This window comes from Etheostoma cragini, chromosome 22, assembly GCF_013103735.1.
Source record: "Etheostoma cragini isolate CJK2018 chromosome 22, CSU_Ecrag_1.0, whole genome shotgun sequence".
Taxonomy (NCBI): domain Eukaryota; kingdom Metazoa; phylum Chordata; class Actinopteri; order Perciformes; family Percidae; genus Etheostoma; species Etheostoma cragini.
The window spans coordinates 288,136-305,220 of NC_048428.1; the positions used below are offsets into that span (position 1 = coordinate 288,136).

General features: G+C 41.9%; 1 protein-coding gene across 1 annotated transcript in view; it reads right to left on the bottom strand.

Annotated features, from left to right (window-relative positions):
• The window catches only part of prkdc (protein kinase, DNA-activated, catalytic subunit), a 43,770-nt gene that overhangs the window by 14,570 nt on the left and 12,115 nt on the right, over positions 1–17,085 (bottom strand). Inside the window, exons 26-52 of the mRNA XM_034862756.1 lie at positions 16,372–16,476; positions 16,086–16,253; positions 15,870–15,997; positions 15,280–15,487; positions 14,855–15,033; positions 14,583–14,751; positions 13,781–13,846; positions 13,629–13,692; positions 12,979–13,127; positions 12,612–12,752; positions 12,245–12,364; positions 11,990–12,133; positions 11,055–11,206; positions 10,456–10,587; positions 8,968–9,079; positions 8,627–8,751; positions 7,079–7,228; positions 6,732–6,905; positions 6,104–6,202; positions 5,753–5,963; positions 5,461–5,635; positions 4,054–4,257; positions 3,423–3,538; positions 3,172–3,303; positions 2,488–2,667; positions 682–890; positions 39–177 (exon numbers count right to left, since the gene is read on the bottom strand). Of these exons, the coding sequence (XP_034718647.1) occupies positions 39–177; positions 682–890; positions 2,488–2,667; positions 3,172–3,303; positions 3,423–3,538; positions 4,054–4,257; positions 5,461–5,635; positions 5,753–5,963; positions 6,104–6,202; positions 6,732–6,905; positions 7,079–7,228; positions 8,627–8,751; positions 8,968–9,079; positions 10,456–10,587; positions 11,055–11,206; positions 11,990–12,133; positions 12,245–12,364; positions 12,612–12,752; positions 12,979–13,127; positions 13,629–13,692; positions 13,781–13,846; positions 14,583–14,751; positions 14,855–15,033; positions 15,280–15,487; positions 15,870–15,997; positions 16,086–16,253; positions 16,372–16,476 (3,951 nt within the window). The remainder of the gene's footprint in view (positions 1–38; positions 178–681; positions 891–2,487; positions 2,668–3,171; positions 3,304–3,422; positions 3,539–4,053; positions 4,258–5,460; positions 5,636–5,752; positions 5,964–6,103; positions 6,203–6,731; positions 6,906–7,078; positions 7,229–8,626; positions 8,752–8,967; positions 9,080–10,455; positions 10,588–11,054; positions 11,207–11,989; positions 12,134–12,244; positions 12,365–12,611; positions 12,753–12,978; positions 13,128–13,628; positions 13,693–13,780; positions 13,847–14,582; positions 14,752–14,854; positions 15,034–15,279; positions 15,488–15,869; positions 15,998–16,085; positions 16,254–16,371; positions 16,477–17,085) is intronic.

The window sequence follows — 17,085 nt, forward strand, 5'->3', positions numbered from 1 at the left end:
ATATATATATATATATATTGTATTGGGAAAAACAACACCTCATTGTAAAGCTTGACAGCTTCTGCAAAGTCAGTGTTGGCTTCAGCTTGAAGCGCAGCGCAGGTGATCGACTTGGTCCCAACTTTACCACCAAAGATGCCGCGCACAACATCATAATCCTCCAAGGATCTGTAAAGCCTGGAGGACAGGGGAAACAAGGAGCACACTACTAACTACGCCAAACCAAAGCAATAACAACAAGACTGATCTGGACAAACAAACTTATTTCTCTACACAACGGCCTATTTTTCCTTGTATTTTGGGCATCACTTAAGCTGAGTGAATCGATCAAAACTAATTAAATTGATTTCCAAAAAAATCTAATGGTTGTAGTGGGTCCCCTTCTTCATTAAGTTCTGTCTTTAAGGTTTTTGAGTGCTCTAGCTTTTCAAACCTTTTAGACACATAAATGGGAATAATGGTCTAGAATGATGTGAAATTGCTTACATTTTTATTTATCTTGAAGGAGAACTCCTAAACCCCCCCTCCAAATACGTGCACATAAGTCTTCCACAAATCAAGGGAAGAACACGGTCATAAATCTCATAAACTAAATGTAAAATTGTAGTATGTTCCTCAACTCCCAACATTCAGGTAAGGGCCAGCACTGATAGAACCCTCATCACACCAACATTGTAATACCTTGCCAGGTGGATCCATTTGTTGGTGTCTGGGGGGATTTCTTTGCGTCCTCGGGAGCGTTTGGCAGGAGGCTGGTCCTGGCCACCAACATGTAGCAGGCCCTCCTCCAGCAGGAGGATGCCCGACGGCTGCTGGAGGCTCATCAGGCAGGTGGAGCTGATGTGTGCTGGGTTGAGCTGCTGCAGCTCCTTATGCTGGTAGCACATTTCCTAACAACACAGCCAGCAAAGTAGTAAAAAGTATAGTAAGCCATGTTCATCAATTACACTTTATGTAAAATTCAGCGACTATCTCCTCACAGTCAACCAGCGGTCTATTTTCTGTGTGTGTTGTGTGTTCTGTGTGCGCGGTTTGAGGAAAATATGCGAAAAGGATTTTTCTCGCGATAAATAAACGGATATTAAAGTGTACTCAGTTCTGCATTTCTGCTGCTGTCAGTGTTCTGCTGAAACACAACAAATTGCCTGTTGAGTTTTCAATCTTTACGCAATATCGCTTCCTGCACCTTTAACTCAACCCAGAAGCCTTATTTACAGGTTTGAGTTGGACTTTTATAATCAAGTTATAAAATAACCAGACACCTAAACCTATACAGTATAGATGATTGATGATGATGATGATAAAAGCCTTTGTTGATTATTGTGATACGCATTTCCTGGAACTCAACGTTAAGAAAACTAAAAAATGAGTTATGGATTACAGGAGAAATAAGATCACAGCTGAGACGGTGGTAATCAAAGGTGTAGAAATGGAAATCTGCTCATCAAATAAACACTCACACACATTCACACTCCGCGTAGTGTTTGGAGTGTGATGGTGGTGGTGGTGGTGGTGGTGGGTGTAGGGTGCTGGGGTAGCTGAAAAGACCAGGATTGATAGAGTGACTAAAAGGGCTGGTAAAATGGTGAAAGAGTTAAATACAGTGGATCAGGTATATGATCATCTGGTAAAAATGACACAGAAAATAACGAGGGACCCGGGTCACCCTCTTCATGGTAATCTGAGTGGTAGGGTTATAGAGCGTAGTGGTAGACTAAGACCTCCTGTAGTAATCTGACTGGTAGGGTTATGGAGCGTAGTGGTAGACTAAGACCTCCTGTAGTAATCTGACTGGTAGGGTTATAGAGCGTAGTGGTAGACAAAGACCTCCTGTGGTAATCTGACTGGTAGGGTTATAGAGCGTAGTGGTAGACTAAGACCTCCTGTAGTAATCTGACTGGTAGGGTTATGGAGCGTAGTGGTAGACTAAGACCTCCTGGAACACAAACTAAACGGTATGCTCTCTCTTTTATACCTCAGGCTATTAGACAGCACAACAAGCACTTTAAACATTTAAGCACTTTAACCAAACAAAGTTTTTTTTTTTAAATTGCATTTATGTATAGTATTGTAGTGTATTTGTGGTATTGTATTTATTCTCTAGTTTTTATGGGTATGGGGGCAGGTGTGAGCACTGTAATTTCCATTTTTATAGATGAAATAAACTTGACTTGATTATGGATGAGGCCTCATCACCCAGAAAAAGACAATGCTCCAGAGGAAACCTATGTAACCTTTCCCTGTTAAATGTACTTGTTGTTGTGGTATCTGAGACTCAACGTACTCCGGTTGTAAGTCAATTCACACAAACAGTACGTGTTAGGGACGCTCGATTATGAAAAAAATAAAATAAATCATAATCCTGATTATTTTGGTCAGTATTGAAATTGCAACTATTTAACACGATTACTCAAAAGATGTTGCAACTACTGAATTAAAAAACCAACAGTGAAACAGTTAAAGAGAAATAGTGAAATAATCTCCTACCTGCACACATGCTATGAACGGAGGGAAGCAGAGGGTGCTCTTGCTCAGGAAGGTGTTCATGCTGCACCGCAGCTCCTCTTTAATCCTCCCGCTCTCCCCTCTCGCTTTGACTGCTCCCATTTCTTGGAGGATTCCAGCAAACAGGGAGCTAAACAGCTGTTTGGCTAAAATGGGATCTCTCTGAAGGAACATGTGAAGGGAAACGAGGGAAAACAACACATTAGCAGTGGTCAAAGTACGGCTGGGCGATATATAAATGTTGTATTGATATCGGGATATGAGACTAGATATCGTCTTAGATTTTTGGATGTATGGTAACATGGTGAAGTGTCTTTACCTGATGTCTTTTCCTGGTTTTACAGGCTGAATTACAATAAAGTGGTCCTTTTCTGAATTTACCAGACTGTTCTAGCTCTTCTATTATTTGCCTTTACCCACTACGCCATTAAACCATTTCTGGAGAATATTTATCAAAAATATCATTGTGTAAATAACATTTAGTTAAAGCACTCATATTCAATCATACAATATCATAGCAATATAGACAATGAGGTATTAGGTCAAGAATATTGTACATTTGATTTTCTCTATATTGCCCAGCGGTCAAAGCTGTTTTATTTTTATTTTGGGAGATGTACGGTTTGTATTAATTTGTATTCACAGCCTGACTACTGTGTATCTTACCTGGGCCAGAGCTTGAAGGGGGGCGATGAGGCTGCTGTATGGGATCTGGATGTCTGGAAAGTCTCCCACTCTGTAGTTTCGATAGAGAGTCACCTGAGCCTCTTTTCGGAGCCTTTGATCAGCTTTGTCTTCCTGGGGAAGTTAGTGACAGTAACGACTGGGCTATGCAGTAGTCAACCTTAAAACTTGCTTGTGTGCTTTCAGAAATGAATAGCACTGAGCATAATATGTTTCAGCTGGATGTTCGATACCTTTTTCTGTCTTTGCTGTTGGATTTCTCTGTGTGCAAAACCCAGGCTGACTTTCTCCTGATCCTTGAGAAATCTGCGTCTCAATCTGAGGATGTTATTACGTTGCTCGTTTGCTGCTGTTGAAATATAGACAACAAAATATACCGACATTTACAGCATTTAAACTCATTTTAAAGATTAAAAAATTAAAAGGGATTGTTGTAGTAGTGCATATCAAGTCTTTAACACAAATCCAAGATCTACAAGAACATAGCAAAGGTTCTGGCTTCTTGGGACTGTTGCTACACATACTTTGTATTTCAGTTTCCCAGCTAAAAAAAACATTAAAAGCGTGACTTGCCAAAATCCACTGAGCATTGTCTTGTTCAGATGCACCAATCAGGGATATATATATATATATATATATATATATATATATATATATATATATATATATATATATATATATATATATATATATATATATATATATATATATATATATATATATATATATATATATATATATATATAAAAAATCATGATATCTATACCTGTTTGGGAAGTGATAATTTTTTTAACAATAACGAGCGTATTTAGAATGTACTTGTATTACATATTTATCGGGTGGGTATTCTCTTCTCAGACTAACCTCTGGTGCGACTGTCCACCTCATCGGTTGATGCAGTAAGGCGCCTGAGGCCGAAGCCTTCTCCTACTGGTCTCCTTGCTGCAGTTTGCTTCTCTGCCTTCTTATCAAACACCAACAATGAAGACAGAGACTCAGATCCCAGTGTGTAGTCTGCTAGTGTATCCACACTGCTGCCCGTCAGCCAGTCATACACTGGACGTCGACCTGGGGGGAAAAGAAAGGTAAAAATCCCTGTTTTAGTCGGCAAGTTTTCAGATTGCCTGGCTACGCACACAGCACACTTTACCCACAGCACACACTTTAGTACTTCTTTACTGTCACCTATTACCAACTACTATTGTCACCTGCTATGGGGTGGGTGTGGCTTACCGGCAATGCTTATGAAGCGGAAGAGAAGCAGACGGAGGGAGGCTCAGAGGGACTGACTGAAGAAGAGGATATGCTTGTGATGAGTCGTGACGTTTCCCCACCATATTGTGTTAGGTTCTGTATGCGTAGTGAATGTCTATAACTGAACTGTCGACGGAGTGTCGACGTAAGTGTTTGACATCGCAATGAGGGACAACTGGCCCAAAATAGCTGTTAATATCAAGTTTCCCCCCAGGGTTGTGGTTATGCCGTGACATTCAATACCAGATGACTTGGGTCCTGACATTCAGACTTACAGTTTGGTCCGAACCAAAATGGCAGGTGAGAAAAGTGCCTCGGACCACGGTCCGGATCAAAAGAGGTGGTCTCAATCTGGACCAAACTAGACCATGGTTCGGTTCGCTTGCAGTATGAAAACACTTTCGGATGGTTCAGACTTTCAGACCAATTACAGGAAGTTAGGCAACTACATACCATAGAAGAAGAAGAAAAAACCCGGAAAAAACGCCTGCTAGAACAAGAAAAAATGAGTCGTTAACATAACGTGGGGAGAGGAGGAGATTTGATATTTAATTTCAATTTGGTCAGACAACAACATTTAAAGTCATTTAGATTTTTTTTTGACATTTACAAAAACAATTCTGAGTGGATGAAAGAGAGAGGGTATGAAGGTAAAGCAATATTAATAATAATAATAATAATAATAATAATGACGCATTTGGGATTAGCTCATTCATTTGTTCATTTATACGGAAAAGACTACCCGACAAAAAATGCCAACACGCCAACGTCAGACGCACGCTCGGCTACTCACCAATCAAAAGAGAGACAACACACGGAGGTGGTGACGTCACGCCATACGTATGTCAAGGAAAGTTCTTTAGTGTGCTAGCAAAATCATGATGTGAAACCAAAAAAGAATACATAGAATATACAGTATATAATATAGAATAAATGTAAATAATGTTATTAAACTCCAACGTTTGGTTGGGACCTTGGTCTGGACTTTAAGGTGTGAAAACGCCCTTAGAGCTGTACCTGCTGTTTGGGTTTGGCTAAACTCTAGAGAACTCTGAGTCGCTCTGAGTTTCCCCTTCATGCCTCCAGCCTGCGACGCTGCCACACTCTCTGGGCCTTGAGAGCTTTGGGTTTCAACAAACATGGGAGTCATCACTGTGCTCCTGAAGCGCCAGTTGGAATCAATCATATAGTCCTAAAGAGTGGAGCAATGGAATCAATACATCAGACTCATCGCTAACAAAACCTCAAGCCTCAAATTGTATAAACTAGCTTACCCCGAGAGAAATAAATGCTGCCGGGGTCAACTGACCTGGAAGGTACACTCTGACAGTGGATACTCAAACATGTTTCGTTGGAAATCAGGACTCTGGCTAGTCATTTCCAGCAGCAGATTGGTAGCCAAGCTTAAGAAACACTTCTCGATTCGACAGGAGTACAGAGAACGAAGCACCGTCACCATTCGCTCGAGGGTGGCAGTGGGGAGGCGCTTCTCCTGACTCCAGAAGTTACGCACATAAAGCCTGAAAACACAGTGGACAGGGGTGTTTTGTTTAAGGTAAATGCTGAATATTGCCTAGAGAAATGATCAGAGTTCACTTCCCGGCACAATATATGAAAGAAAAACATAAAAACAGGCAAGTGAGAAAACACAGGAACTTACTGAAGGCCTTGGTTTTCTTCAGAAAGTCCCTGAAGTAGTGTTTCTTTAGCTGCATTCAAAACCTCTACTGAGGTGCTGTCTTCCATGCTCTCTGCATCACTGGATGAACAACAAAAGAGTATATCATTTCAGTTCACATCAGGGAGGAAACAATGGACTGCAAACAGCATTAACCCTTTAAAGGTCCCATGGCTTGGAAATTTCACTTTGAGATTTTTTAACATTTATATGAGTTCACCCAGCCTGCCTATGACCCCCCAGTGGCTAGAAATGGTGACAGGTGTAAACAGAGCCCTGGGTATCCTGCCCTGCCTTTGAGAAAATGAAAGCTCAGATGGACCAATGTGGAATCTTGCTCCTTATGAGGTCATAAGCAGGAGCAGGGTTACCTCCCCTTTCTCTGCTGTGCCCAACCAGAGAATTTAGCCCACCCATGGGAGAGAGACATCATGGCTTTCAAACAAGCAAAGTGGCAGTTGGTCAAGGTCCCAGCCCCCCACAGAGACTTCAGATACAGTATTAGATGCAGTCAGCCCTTCGGTCAAACCAGAAAAATGTATCCAAAACAATGACGTGCTAGTTTTAGTGTGAAACCAGATCAATCCAGAACCCAAAAGGCTCAGAGTACCTGTAGTTGTCTTGGATCCACATGAGGATGTCGTACATCCTCTCTCTGCACACTGGTGAAGGATGGCAGACAAAAGCCGTCACAGCTCCCAGGAGTTCCTGGAGCTGAACTGGAGTCAGCTGGGCAACAATCTTGTGGATGATATCCAGACACACTCTCTGCCTTGCTTCATCCCTAGGGGCACAGAAGAGTAATATTAATACATATCAAAATGTGTTCATTTACATAAGTGACATCACCACTTTAAACCATCTGAGGCTATCAAGCACTGGCAGGCTGGCAGGGTTTTATCAATCCAGAAGGAGAATAAAGGTGCAGATCTTGAGAAGAGTATAGGAATAACTGACCTGTGGCGCATGGTCTCAATGAAGCCTGTGGTCTTCAGATGCAGAAAGATGTCTGGAATGACATCGGCTCGACTCAGCACGCACTCCAAACAATACGTTTTTAAGATGCCGTGCAACTTCGGCAGGAGGGAGAACACATAGTTGACAAACCTGAAAAATTAAGAATAAAGCTGTTACAATAGGGTAAGACAGGTTAGAAAAGGACTTTGGGCCCTATCTTGCACCCACTGCGGCGCAGGCCAAAGCCGGACGCAAGTGGCTTTGCTGTTTAAGACCAACGCAGTTATCGTCAAGTGCACACATGATTTAAAATGCAAATGCATCTGCGCCCATGGGCTTGCTGGTCTTACAGGGAGGTGTGTTCAGGTGCATTCTGGGCGTGCTGGTCTTACAGGGAGGTTTGTTCAGGTGCATTCTGGGGGTGCTGGTCTTACATCGAGGTGTGTTCAGGTGCATTCTGGGCATATTGCTATCTTGAGGCAGCGGAAAGTGATCCCAACATTGACCAACAAAAACCTGGTAAGTCAATAATGGAGCTTTTTTTGTGATCAAATATTTTTCATTATACAATCAACGAACAATTCACTGAGAACGCGTCCCAGGACCAAAAAACACTGAGAGGAAAAATAACAATTTATTGTTATTTTAACGCCTACTTCGCCTTGTGGAGTTTTGGTGGCATAGTGCTCGTGCCACATACAATAACTCACACGCTTTCACTTCGCGCACGAGCAGATCGGTTTCTTCTCCTGAAAATCTCTCCTTCCTGCTCAGAAAAACCATCATAATAGTGATGCGCCATTCACCAAATGCTCCTGGCTTTTAAATAGAATGGGAGAGGATGCTCTGATTGGTTGATTGCATGTTACACCCAGAACCCACCTCTGATTAATGAAGACACCAAGGACAACCCTTTTGAACCATGCGTCCGGACCCTTTTTTCCACCATCAAACTAGTAAAAGGGGATTCTACACGCCCTAAATGCACCTGCGCCTGGCGCATCACGCCGTACGCTTAGATTGTTAACATAGGGCCCTTTAACTACCTTAATGTGGTGGAGCTGAGCAGCCCGACTGACAATTGTGGAACTAAGTTTAAAGCCTTGTTAACAAAATGTGGGCGTGCAGTTGTGTGCTTGTTTTCAGTGTGCAGATCCTTAAACTGGTTTGAAGAACTGTGTAACAAATAAAATGGAAGGAGGGGAAGAGAGAGAGAGAAAAAAGAAGAAGAAGAAGAAGCTGAAGAATGTTGTCAAGTATAAGGGGCGGGATGGGTGGGATAACCGTGTTGGGGGGGTATTACTAGGCAATGTTTTCTTTTCTTTTTTGGGGCATTTTTATAAGGTTTCAGTTGTTTAAGATATAATGAAACTGGAGAACTGTTTCATTTCCTGTAAGATGTAACGTCCTTGATCCTCCTATAAAAAGATTTATTAAATTAAAAATGTCTAGGATCAGGTTAAAGGCAATTTACATCCAACAAAATCCATAAAATGATCTATATTACAAGGGAACAGCAGAAAAACAAAAGCAGAACTACAGACTCACCGATCCATAAAGGGAGGAAAGTGCTTTGACACTTTGTTCAAGCATATAATGAACTTGTCATCCATGTCTTTTTTCTTCAGATTTGTTATCTTACTTGCTGCGAGACTGAGAAGCTCTTGACGATGCTGAGACAAAAAAAAATCAAACATGAATTAACTTTAATTCATGTAACAAATGTAATGCATCAAAAATGTAGCGCTTTTATCAATCACTTCACTTGAGCTTGAACTGAAATAAATATTCTTTTCATGTGAGATCTTTTCTACGGAGATGCTTTGAGCTCTGCTCAGACAGAAAGAAAAATGCAATGGAACTCAACCAAACTGGGGAAGGTTTCATACCTTGTCCACTTCAGCCATATTCTTCAGGATGAGGCCGATGATTTCTGCAGCAGCTGCGTAAACCTCTTTATACCTCACGAAGGACACGTTGTTGGTCAGAGACTGGATGTACCTGCAAAAACACACAGAAGGGACTTAGTGTAAGATGCTTTGCAAGATGACAGTATGTCAGCTACCACACACACACACACACACACACACACACACACACACACACACACACACACACACACACACGAGAATGGATACCCGACCCGAGCCCGACGGTACCCGACGGGTTCGGACAGATTTTTAGAAAGGATGCTCGGGTTCGGGTCGGGCTCGGTCACATCAGCGCGATAAGTCATTGAACATTTTGAATTTAAAACAGCTGATTATGGAGGTAATGGCGCTTGTTGCCCCGTGTGCATTGATGCGCTCATCTGTTGACATTTCCCAATGCCTTCCTACACTTGCTTAATAAAAGCGAGCTTTCCACACAAACAAACGTACATGTGTCATTAGTATGAGAAACAAATGCGATTTTAACTGTGTCGGGCTCGGACAGAAATATTTTAATGCCTGTCGGGCTCGGGTCGGGTTCGGTTACTGCTCTGTCGGACGCGGGCCGGGCTCGGACAGAAAAATCCGGCCCGATCCGCACTCTAACACACACACACACACACGCACACGCACGCACTTCAGAATAATATACAACTTTCTATTTCCCTTCCTGCCTGATTTAGCTCACCTGAACACAACTTCAAAAATATGATTTCTATTAGCAAATGAAATCACATTGCACAGCATTTTGATATTTAACTACACTATCCTGCTAAAGTATGTACTAGTACTGAGCATTAGAACTGATACTGCTACAGTAGGTACTAGTACTGAGCATTAGAACTGATACTGCTACAGTTGGTACTGAGCATAAGAACTGGTACTGCTACAGTAGGTACTAGTACTGAGCATTAGAACTGATACTGCTACAGTAGGTACTAGTACTGAGCATTAGAACTGGTACTGCTACAGTAGGTACTAGTACTGAGCATTAGACCTGATACTGCTACAGTAGGTACTGAGCATTAGAACTGATACTGCTACAGTAGGTACTAGTACTGAGCATTAGAACTGATACTGCTACAGTAGGTACTGAGCATTAGAACTGGTACTGCTACAGTAGGTACTAGTACTGAGCATTAGAACTGATACTGATACAGTAGGTACTAGTACTGAGCATTAGAACTGATACTGCTACAGTAGGTACTGAGCATTAGAACTGATACTGCTACAGTAGGTACTAGTACTGAGCATTAGAACTGCTACTGCTACAGTAGGTACTAGTACTAAGCATTTGAGCAACTAAATGTATTAAATAAATTAATAAGGTTATTTTCCCCTATTAGTTCCTTTGCATAATTTCCAAAAAGTGGATTACCATTTTTGAATTTGAGAAATGTTTTGTCACCAAAAACATGCTCAATGATGCATTGTAGTATATTTTACCCGTCATATTCAATCCCACACAGGGCATCGTAGGCAGGGAGGTTGTTGGCCAGGATGATTCCCAGCAGCTGGAGTCCAACAGAGTTGTCTTTGCTATTTGGGTCGATGCCACGGAATCGCTCATAGATCAGACTACAAGGCAAGACAAGAGATAAAGTCCGGGATCTGTACAATTCCCCTTTATGTATAAAATACTGAAAACAAATGGTAATATACTACTAAACATACTGCTAGATATCATACATCCACCAGACAGGAAGTAGAGTGTAAAGCATAGAGTTTCTCTATCGTGTCCATTTTCTCCAGACTAGTATTTTACAGCTATTATTTATAATTGGTGACGACTGCCGTCAATTTACCATCTTGCTTTGAAATATCACTTGCATTTTAAAATCAGGCCTGTTGTTAAAAAAGATCTGAAATAAAAAGAAAGATGTTTGGCATTTTTAATCTATATTTCTCTGACTAGATGGAGGGGAAGTCCCACAGGCTAGACCAGAGAATCCTTATCATGGTGTCAAGCGTCTCTGTCCTGGACTGGCCTTTCCACTGAGCTACAGACTTGTGACAAACTGTTAAGTGAGAGCATGCAAGCATACCTGTAGGGCACATGCAGACAGTCTTTCCAGCACTCCACCAGGGTGCGAATGATCTCCAGGTTGTGGCGGAAAACAGCCTTCTTAGAGTGGAAGCAATGCTTCATCAGGAACTCTAACAGCCGGTTGGCAAGCACTTCATCTCTGGGGTTATCCTGGGCCAAAATTATTCGGTTACTAATAGTTATTTTATGTGGTAATAAAATGCAACAATAGCTAAATTAAACTGAAATATCCATAGACCATGACAAAAACAGGTTGATCTACATTTGTTAATTTTAGTTTAAGAACTGTTTTATACATCGGTCTATCCTGTGGATGAACCAAAATCAGTGTGCTGCCAATTAAGATCTGGACCCGGGGATATATGTGTCTTTGTCATGGCTGTTGATATGTCTTCATCCTTGTACTTTATGTGTAATTACTCTCTAACTCTGTGTGTATTGTTCTTATTATTTCGTCTTTTCGAGCGCAGCTGCTCTGGAACGCAAAATGAATTTCAGTTTAAATTTCACAATTAAGTTGTATCGTTAATATTAGCATCCTCAGAGTGAGTCTATATCCACAGAATTCCACTTCCGGGATTGCTACGGTGCCACTGGAAATTCTGCCTGATGCATGTCTTTTAGCCATGTCCATTTCCTTCTGCTTTCTTTGTGTGGGAGCTTTAAACTTTGGTAGATTTATGGTTACCTGGTCCTCAGATCTCTGCAGGGTAAATCCAGACAGCTAGCTAGACTATCTGTCCAATCTGAGGACTATGGTTACCTGGTCCTCAGATCTCTGCAGGGTAAATCCAGACAGCTAGCTAGACTATCTGTCCAATCGGAGTTTCTGTTGACGACTAAAAACTACTTTTTTGAACAGACACTTCTATTCTCTGCAGCGCTGCAGGTCTCTGCAGCGCTGCAGAGCAAGGTCTGTCAAAGCAAGACTACCTTAGGGCTGGCCAGACTTGTCCAAGAGAGCACTATGACGACGATATCCACCACCATAAAATGGATCCCCTCTCCTCCGTTGTTTCCAGAAACAATGACTTGCATGAGCGGGCCCAGCCAGTGCTTGGCATATGGTCGGAAAACCTGGAAATATCCAACGGCACAGATTAAATCCCAGAACGAATACTGAACACAAGAAGAGCAGAGAATGAGGTAGATGTAATATTCTCATAGACAGTGAGTGAACCAATTGACCTCCTCTGTGTTGATGATCAGCTTGGAGATGAAGAGTCGGATATTCAGAGGTGTTGCTGGATTTGCTAGTTTGGCATGTAGAAATTTCATCCATGGAGGAAGTTCACTCGGCACGTTTCCCTGTGTCATCACCAAAAAGAGCATGTTGAATGAAGTTCCAGAACAATATTTGAATATATTATAGAAAGTGACTAAATCAATGTCAATCAAATGTAATTCATGTGAAATAAAATGTGAAGTAAAATGTGAAGTAAAATATTGGCTGTGAAGCCATGCGTTTCTCTACAGTGTCGCTTAAACCTCAAAAAAGATCACAAAAAAGATCCAAAAGATCATAACAGCTTAACTTTTTTTTAGTGCCACTGACCGGTTCAATTTTGGGAGTTATGTTGTTCCTCAGCATGTGACCAATAAGAGCAGTCATGGTCGCCATGCATTCATGCTGATTCAGCTCGTCCATTTCTAGATCCACCATTGCATCCTGGGGGAGATTTGTCTCTTCTGTCTCCTAGATGTACAAACATACCAACCAACCTCTTGTCAAGATGATAATGCATCAGTTATTAAACTGCAAGTTACTTGTCCCAGTGCTAAACATGCATGCATTTACTCGCCAGCAAGGCTTTTACCCTGGGCACGGTGGACAAATCTCTGATGTTTAGACTATCCTACGACACGAAAGCATGAGCTCAGTGTAGTTTTATAACGAAACAAAAAAATTTGAATGTACGCACTCTTTTGGCAACGGTGCGCCTGCGTCCTTCAGGGTTTTGGGAGCTGAAGGAAAAGCTCTGGACTCCAGTGGAGAAATCAAACTGACTCATCTCCTCACTCAGGCTGCTGTCGGCCATGTAAGACTGCGAGGACAGATACACTGTTTTTTCTGTGGAAACCAGACAGAAACCTCATGAACAGGGCTGCAGTGACTAATCGATTAGGGGTCAATTATTAAATTAATCGGCAGAGGTTTCCATAATCGATTAGTTATAAAAATCTCTGATTCCAGGTCTTAAGTGTAAAAATGTTCTAGTTTCTTCAGTATACTGAATATCTTTGGGAAACACTGATCAACATTTTCTTATATTTTATAGACCAAACATCTAATCAATTAATTGGGAAAATAATGGGCAGGTTAGTAAAAATATTTAGTTAGCTGCAGAACCTACTAGTGAAGAAACATTATGAAGTGAAAAGAAAGCTAAATAAATTACTGGAGACACACTGACCTCTATGTCCTAAGTCACATCCTATTTTATTGTAAAGAGCAGGGAGTTTTCTCTGAACATGAGACAAGTCTAATAATAATAATTAGGCCTGACCAGTGCATAGTTTTGGGTGGACATTTTAACTGCTCTCGAAAAACAATATTCGTAGCAGTAAATACCTTCATGCTCCTCGCTCACTTCTTTTCGAATCATGACGTATTTTTTCTTTCTCTCAAGTGGGACCTACAGTGATGAAAAATATGAATGAATAAACCATGACTGCAACTCAAAGTACATTGTTAAACAAACAGTGTGCTACAAAAAAGCATACCTCGATTTCAATTGGAAACCTGTAGGTCCTTTCAATGTCAATGATGTTCTCCAAAATGAACTGATTCTGGACAGGGAAAGAAAAACCCCAATCATTGAAGTCCTCGAGGCCTCCAATCACCAAAATAGACATCTATAAAGCTCAGCAGTGTGGGTCCGGTAGTGAAAAATCACATTTATTTTCTCCATAAGGATTTTTGATTGTTAGCCATAATGTCTATACCCTCTGAGGTAGACTTACCACGAGCTACGAGACCAAAACAATGTTTTTTGCTTCTGTAGAAGCAACAAGTAGTGTACATGTCAAGGAGAAGTACACTACCCACAATCCTAAGCGTAACAGCGATGTCTCTGATTGGTGGAGCTCACCGTTACCATGGAACTGTTTGACACGCCGGCTAACGGCTAGTAGGCTGCTACCATTGATGTCTATGATCGTTTATGTACAGTTTTGTACCTTTGACCTTCTCTTCAGTTTAGATTTTTTGTTGTCGCGTTAAATCAAATGTTTTCTGGTTAGTTTTCAGCTTGTAGCTGTTTGGCTTAGTGCCAGGCTTAAAACTATTTATATACTCTAAGTTTTTTTCTGAAAAGTCAACAGAGCAATCGAATGGAAAAACAAAAACAAAATAAATCACTTCTTGAACCAGAGCCGCGGGCACCGTTGAGCACCATTCTTCTCTTCCCATGGATTAGACAACAATAGATAAAGGAAGTACAGTAATTATAATACATAGTTCCAAAATAAAAGATGACTACAGTGGTGAAGTGAGTTGGATATAATCAAAGAAGCCAGTTGTTACCTTCTCTGGTTTCTCACTGAAGAGGAAGCCTTGGTAGAATTTGGGCTCGTTGAAACTGCAGCTGATGACGGCGATGGAACAGTTGTACGCGGCACAGTGGTAGTGTCTCCTCAGTTCCAGGAGCTGAGTCTCACCAGTCATGTTCTCAGTGAATGCTTCAAAACATGACCTAATTGAAATAAAATCAATATTCATCCTTTCTTCATGGAAGAATTAGGATTTTTTTACATCACTGCTGTGTCACTTCTTGAAATGTAAACCGGGAGTCCTACTTGATCAAGGTCTTGGACAACTCGTTCCCCTCCGTTTTGTCTGAACGACAGTAGGCTCGATTAATGCAGGATTCTTTGGAGTAAACCTCTTCTTTGGGAAGACGAGAATACAGGAGCTCCATCAGCGTGTAGCAGCCTTTCTTCTTCATCAGCTGGATCTCAAATTCAGATTCATTTGACTGAAATAAATAAATAAAATAGCCTTGAAATTAGCTCTAAATAATACAGCACTAGCTTTGGGCTGTGAGGACAAAAGATCTATCTGCACAGTGTCTGATTAAAATCTTAAACATACCAAATGAATGAAGTCTTTTAGAACATTAAGCATTACCATAAAGGCATACAATAAAAATCAGAACAGTTACAAAAAGTGTTTAGTGTGCATCGTCAAATTTCCCTGAATGTAACAATGTTGAGCAGCAAACCTTTGTGAAGCGGCTGAGCAACAAAACAATTATGTCGGAAACATTTGCCACAAAGAAGTCGCACAGGGCCTTGGTGCTGCAGTGAGAGGCCAGAGGCAGCAGAACCCTCTCGGACATGGGCTGCAGCATGGAGCTCACGGGCACGTCGCCCCGCTGGATCAGCCCGTATACGGTGCACAGGAGCTGCATCTGCCGCTCGCCGCTTGACCTAGTCACACATTAACAAGCATAGAGGGTGGGCACAAAACAACTCCTGTAAGATTTAATGTAATGTAATATGATGACTCTGCAATGAAACTTGTAAAATCCATGAATCCCCAAAAAATACATGGACTAGTGCAACATTGCAGTGTTTGTTAAAGGCAAAATCTGTGTCAAACCATTCTGACTGCTGAAGACATTAAAAGGTGAGAGAGAGGGGAAGAATGACATGCAGCAATGGGCTGCAGTTCAGAGTCGAACATGGGCTTGCTGCATCGAGGCGTAAAAAGCTGTTTATGGGCGGCCACTCTACCAATCACAATATCAGTCAAAAGAATCGCCATTACATTATTCTCCTCCATCATAGCGTGCAGCCCTACTTTACTGACCGCTTAGCAAGTCTCTGGAAACAGGTCTGGAAGGCGTCCTCCATGATGTGTTTTCTGTCACGGCACAGAATCCCGGCCATCAGCTTGAGCAGGAGTGGACTCTGAGAAAGCTCCAAGGCATCCAGCAACTAAAAGACAGAAACTCCTACAGGGTTGGTCCAAGCGCCCAAGCTCCAATTGCAACTAACATCTGGTAAAACCAAACAGAGATGTTACCTTTCGGATACAGTCCATGTAGTTGTTGCGGTGAAGCGAGCCCTTGGAAAACTCATCTGACTGCATGGGGAAGTGGGCCGCCACCAGGGCGTCCAGGGCTCTTTGCAGCTCAGCCAATGGCTCCTCTGGGAGGGTTGTGAAGAAGGGTAACACCAACAGGGCCTGGCTCTGAAGAGTTGAGAGAAACCGGCAAAAGAAATGTTCATAGCTTTGGTTACTTTAACTCAAAATCAAAGTTATTTCTAGTAATCCACTACACTGACTGCATCATATCATTAACCATTACCTTGAGATTGAGTGGCAGATTCATGTCAACCAGCAGCATAGTGAAAGTGGAGAACACCGGTCGGAACGCTTCATGGTTGATATCGGAGCAGACAGACGAGTCAATCTGATGGCAAAGGAAAAAGTGTCCAGGAAATCTCGTTAACCTATAGTGCGTGATTTCACAAGCCTTCCGTGATCGTGCACCACCCCCACCCCTACTCTAAGCAATTGCTAGTAGCCAAGGAGGACACAGAGGATTAAAAAAACACAATGGACTCTTCAGAAGAGGTCACTATCTTTGCTCGAGCTTCTGCGCAAAAGCTGCCACAATCTTCTGAACATAGTCATACTGAGAAATACAGAGAGAGTTGAGTGAAGCTGATAGTCTTAAAGGAGCTCTAAGCAGTGTTGGGTGATGTTACTTCTTGTTGAAGTTTTAAGTATTTTCAAAGAAAACAAGACTAGCTTGCCCCTCCTTCCTCCTCATCCTGTCCCCTCCCCCTCCCTTCTGTGCTTCCGCGCACTAACCCCCCCCAACCCCCAAATCCTTCTTGTTGGTTATTGGCTGGAACACTGTTAGTGTATGTTTTGTGGTGCAGGTGGACACAGTTTGTTTTTGTTACCATTTGTAGACCCTGGGCTGTCTACAGAGACCGCATTTTTTACAGTGTGTTCAGGGGACAGGCAGCTAGCAGATAGTGAGGAGATGTTTTTTACAGTGTGTTCAGGGGAC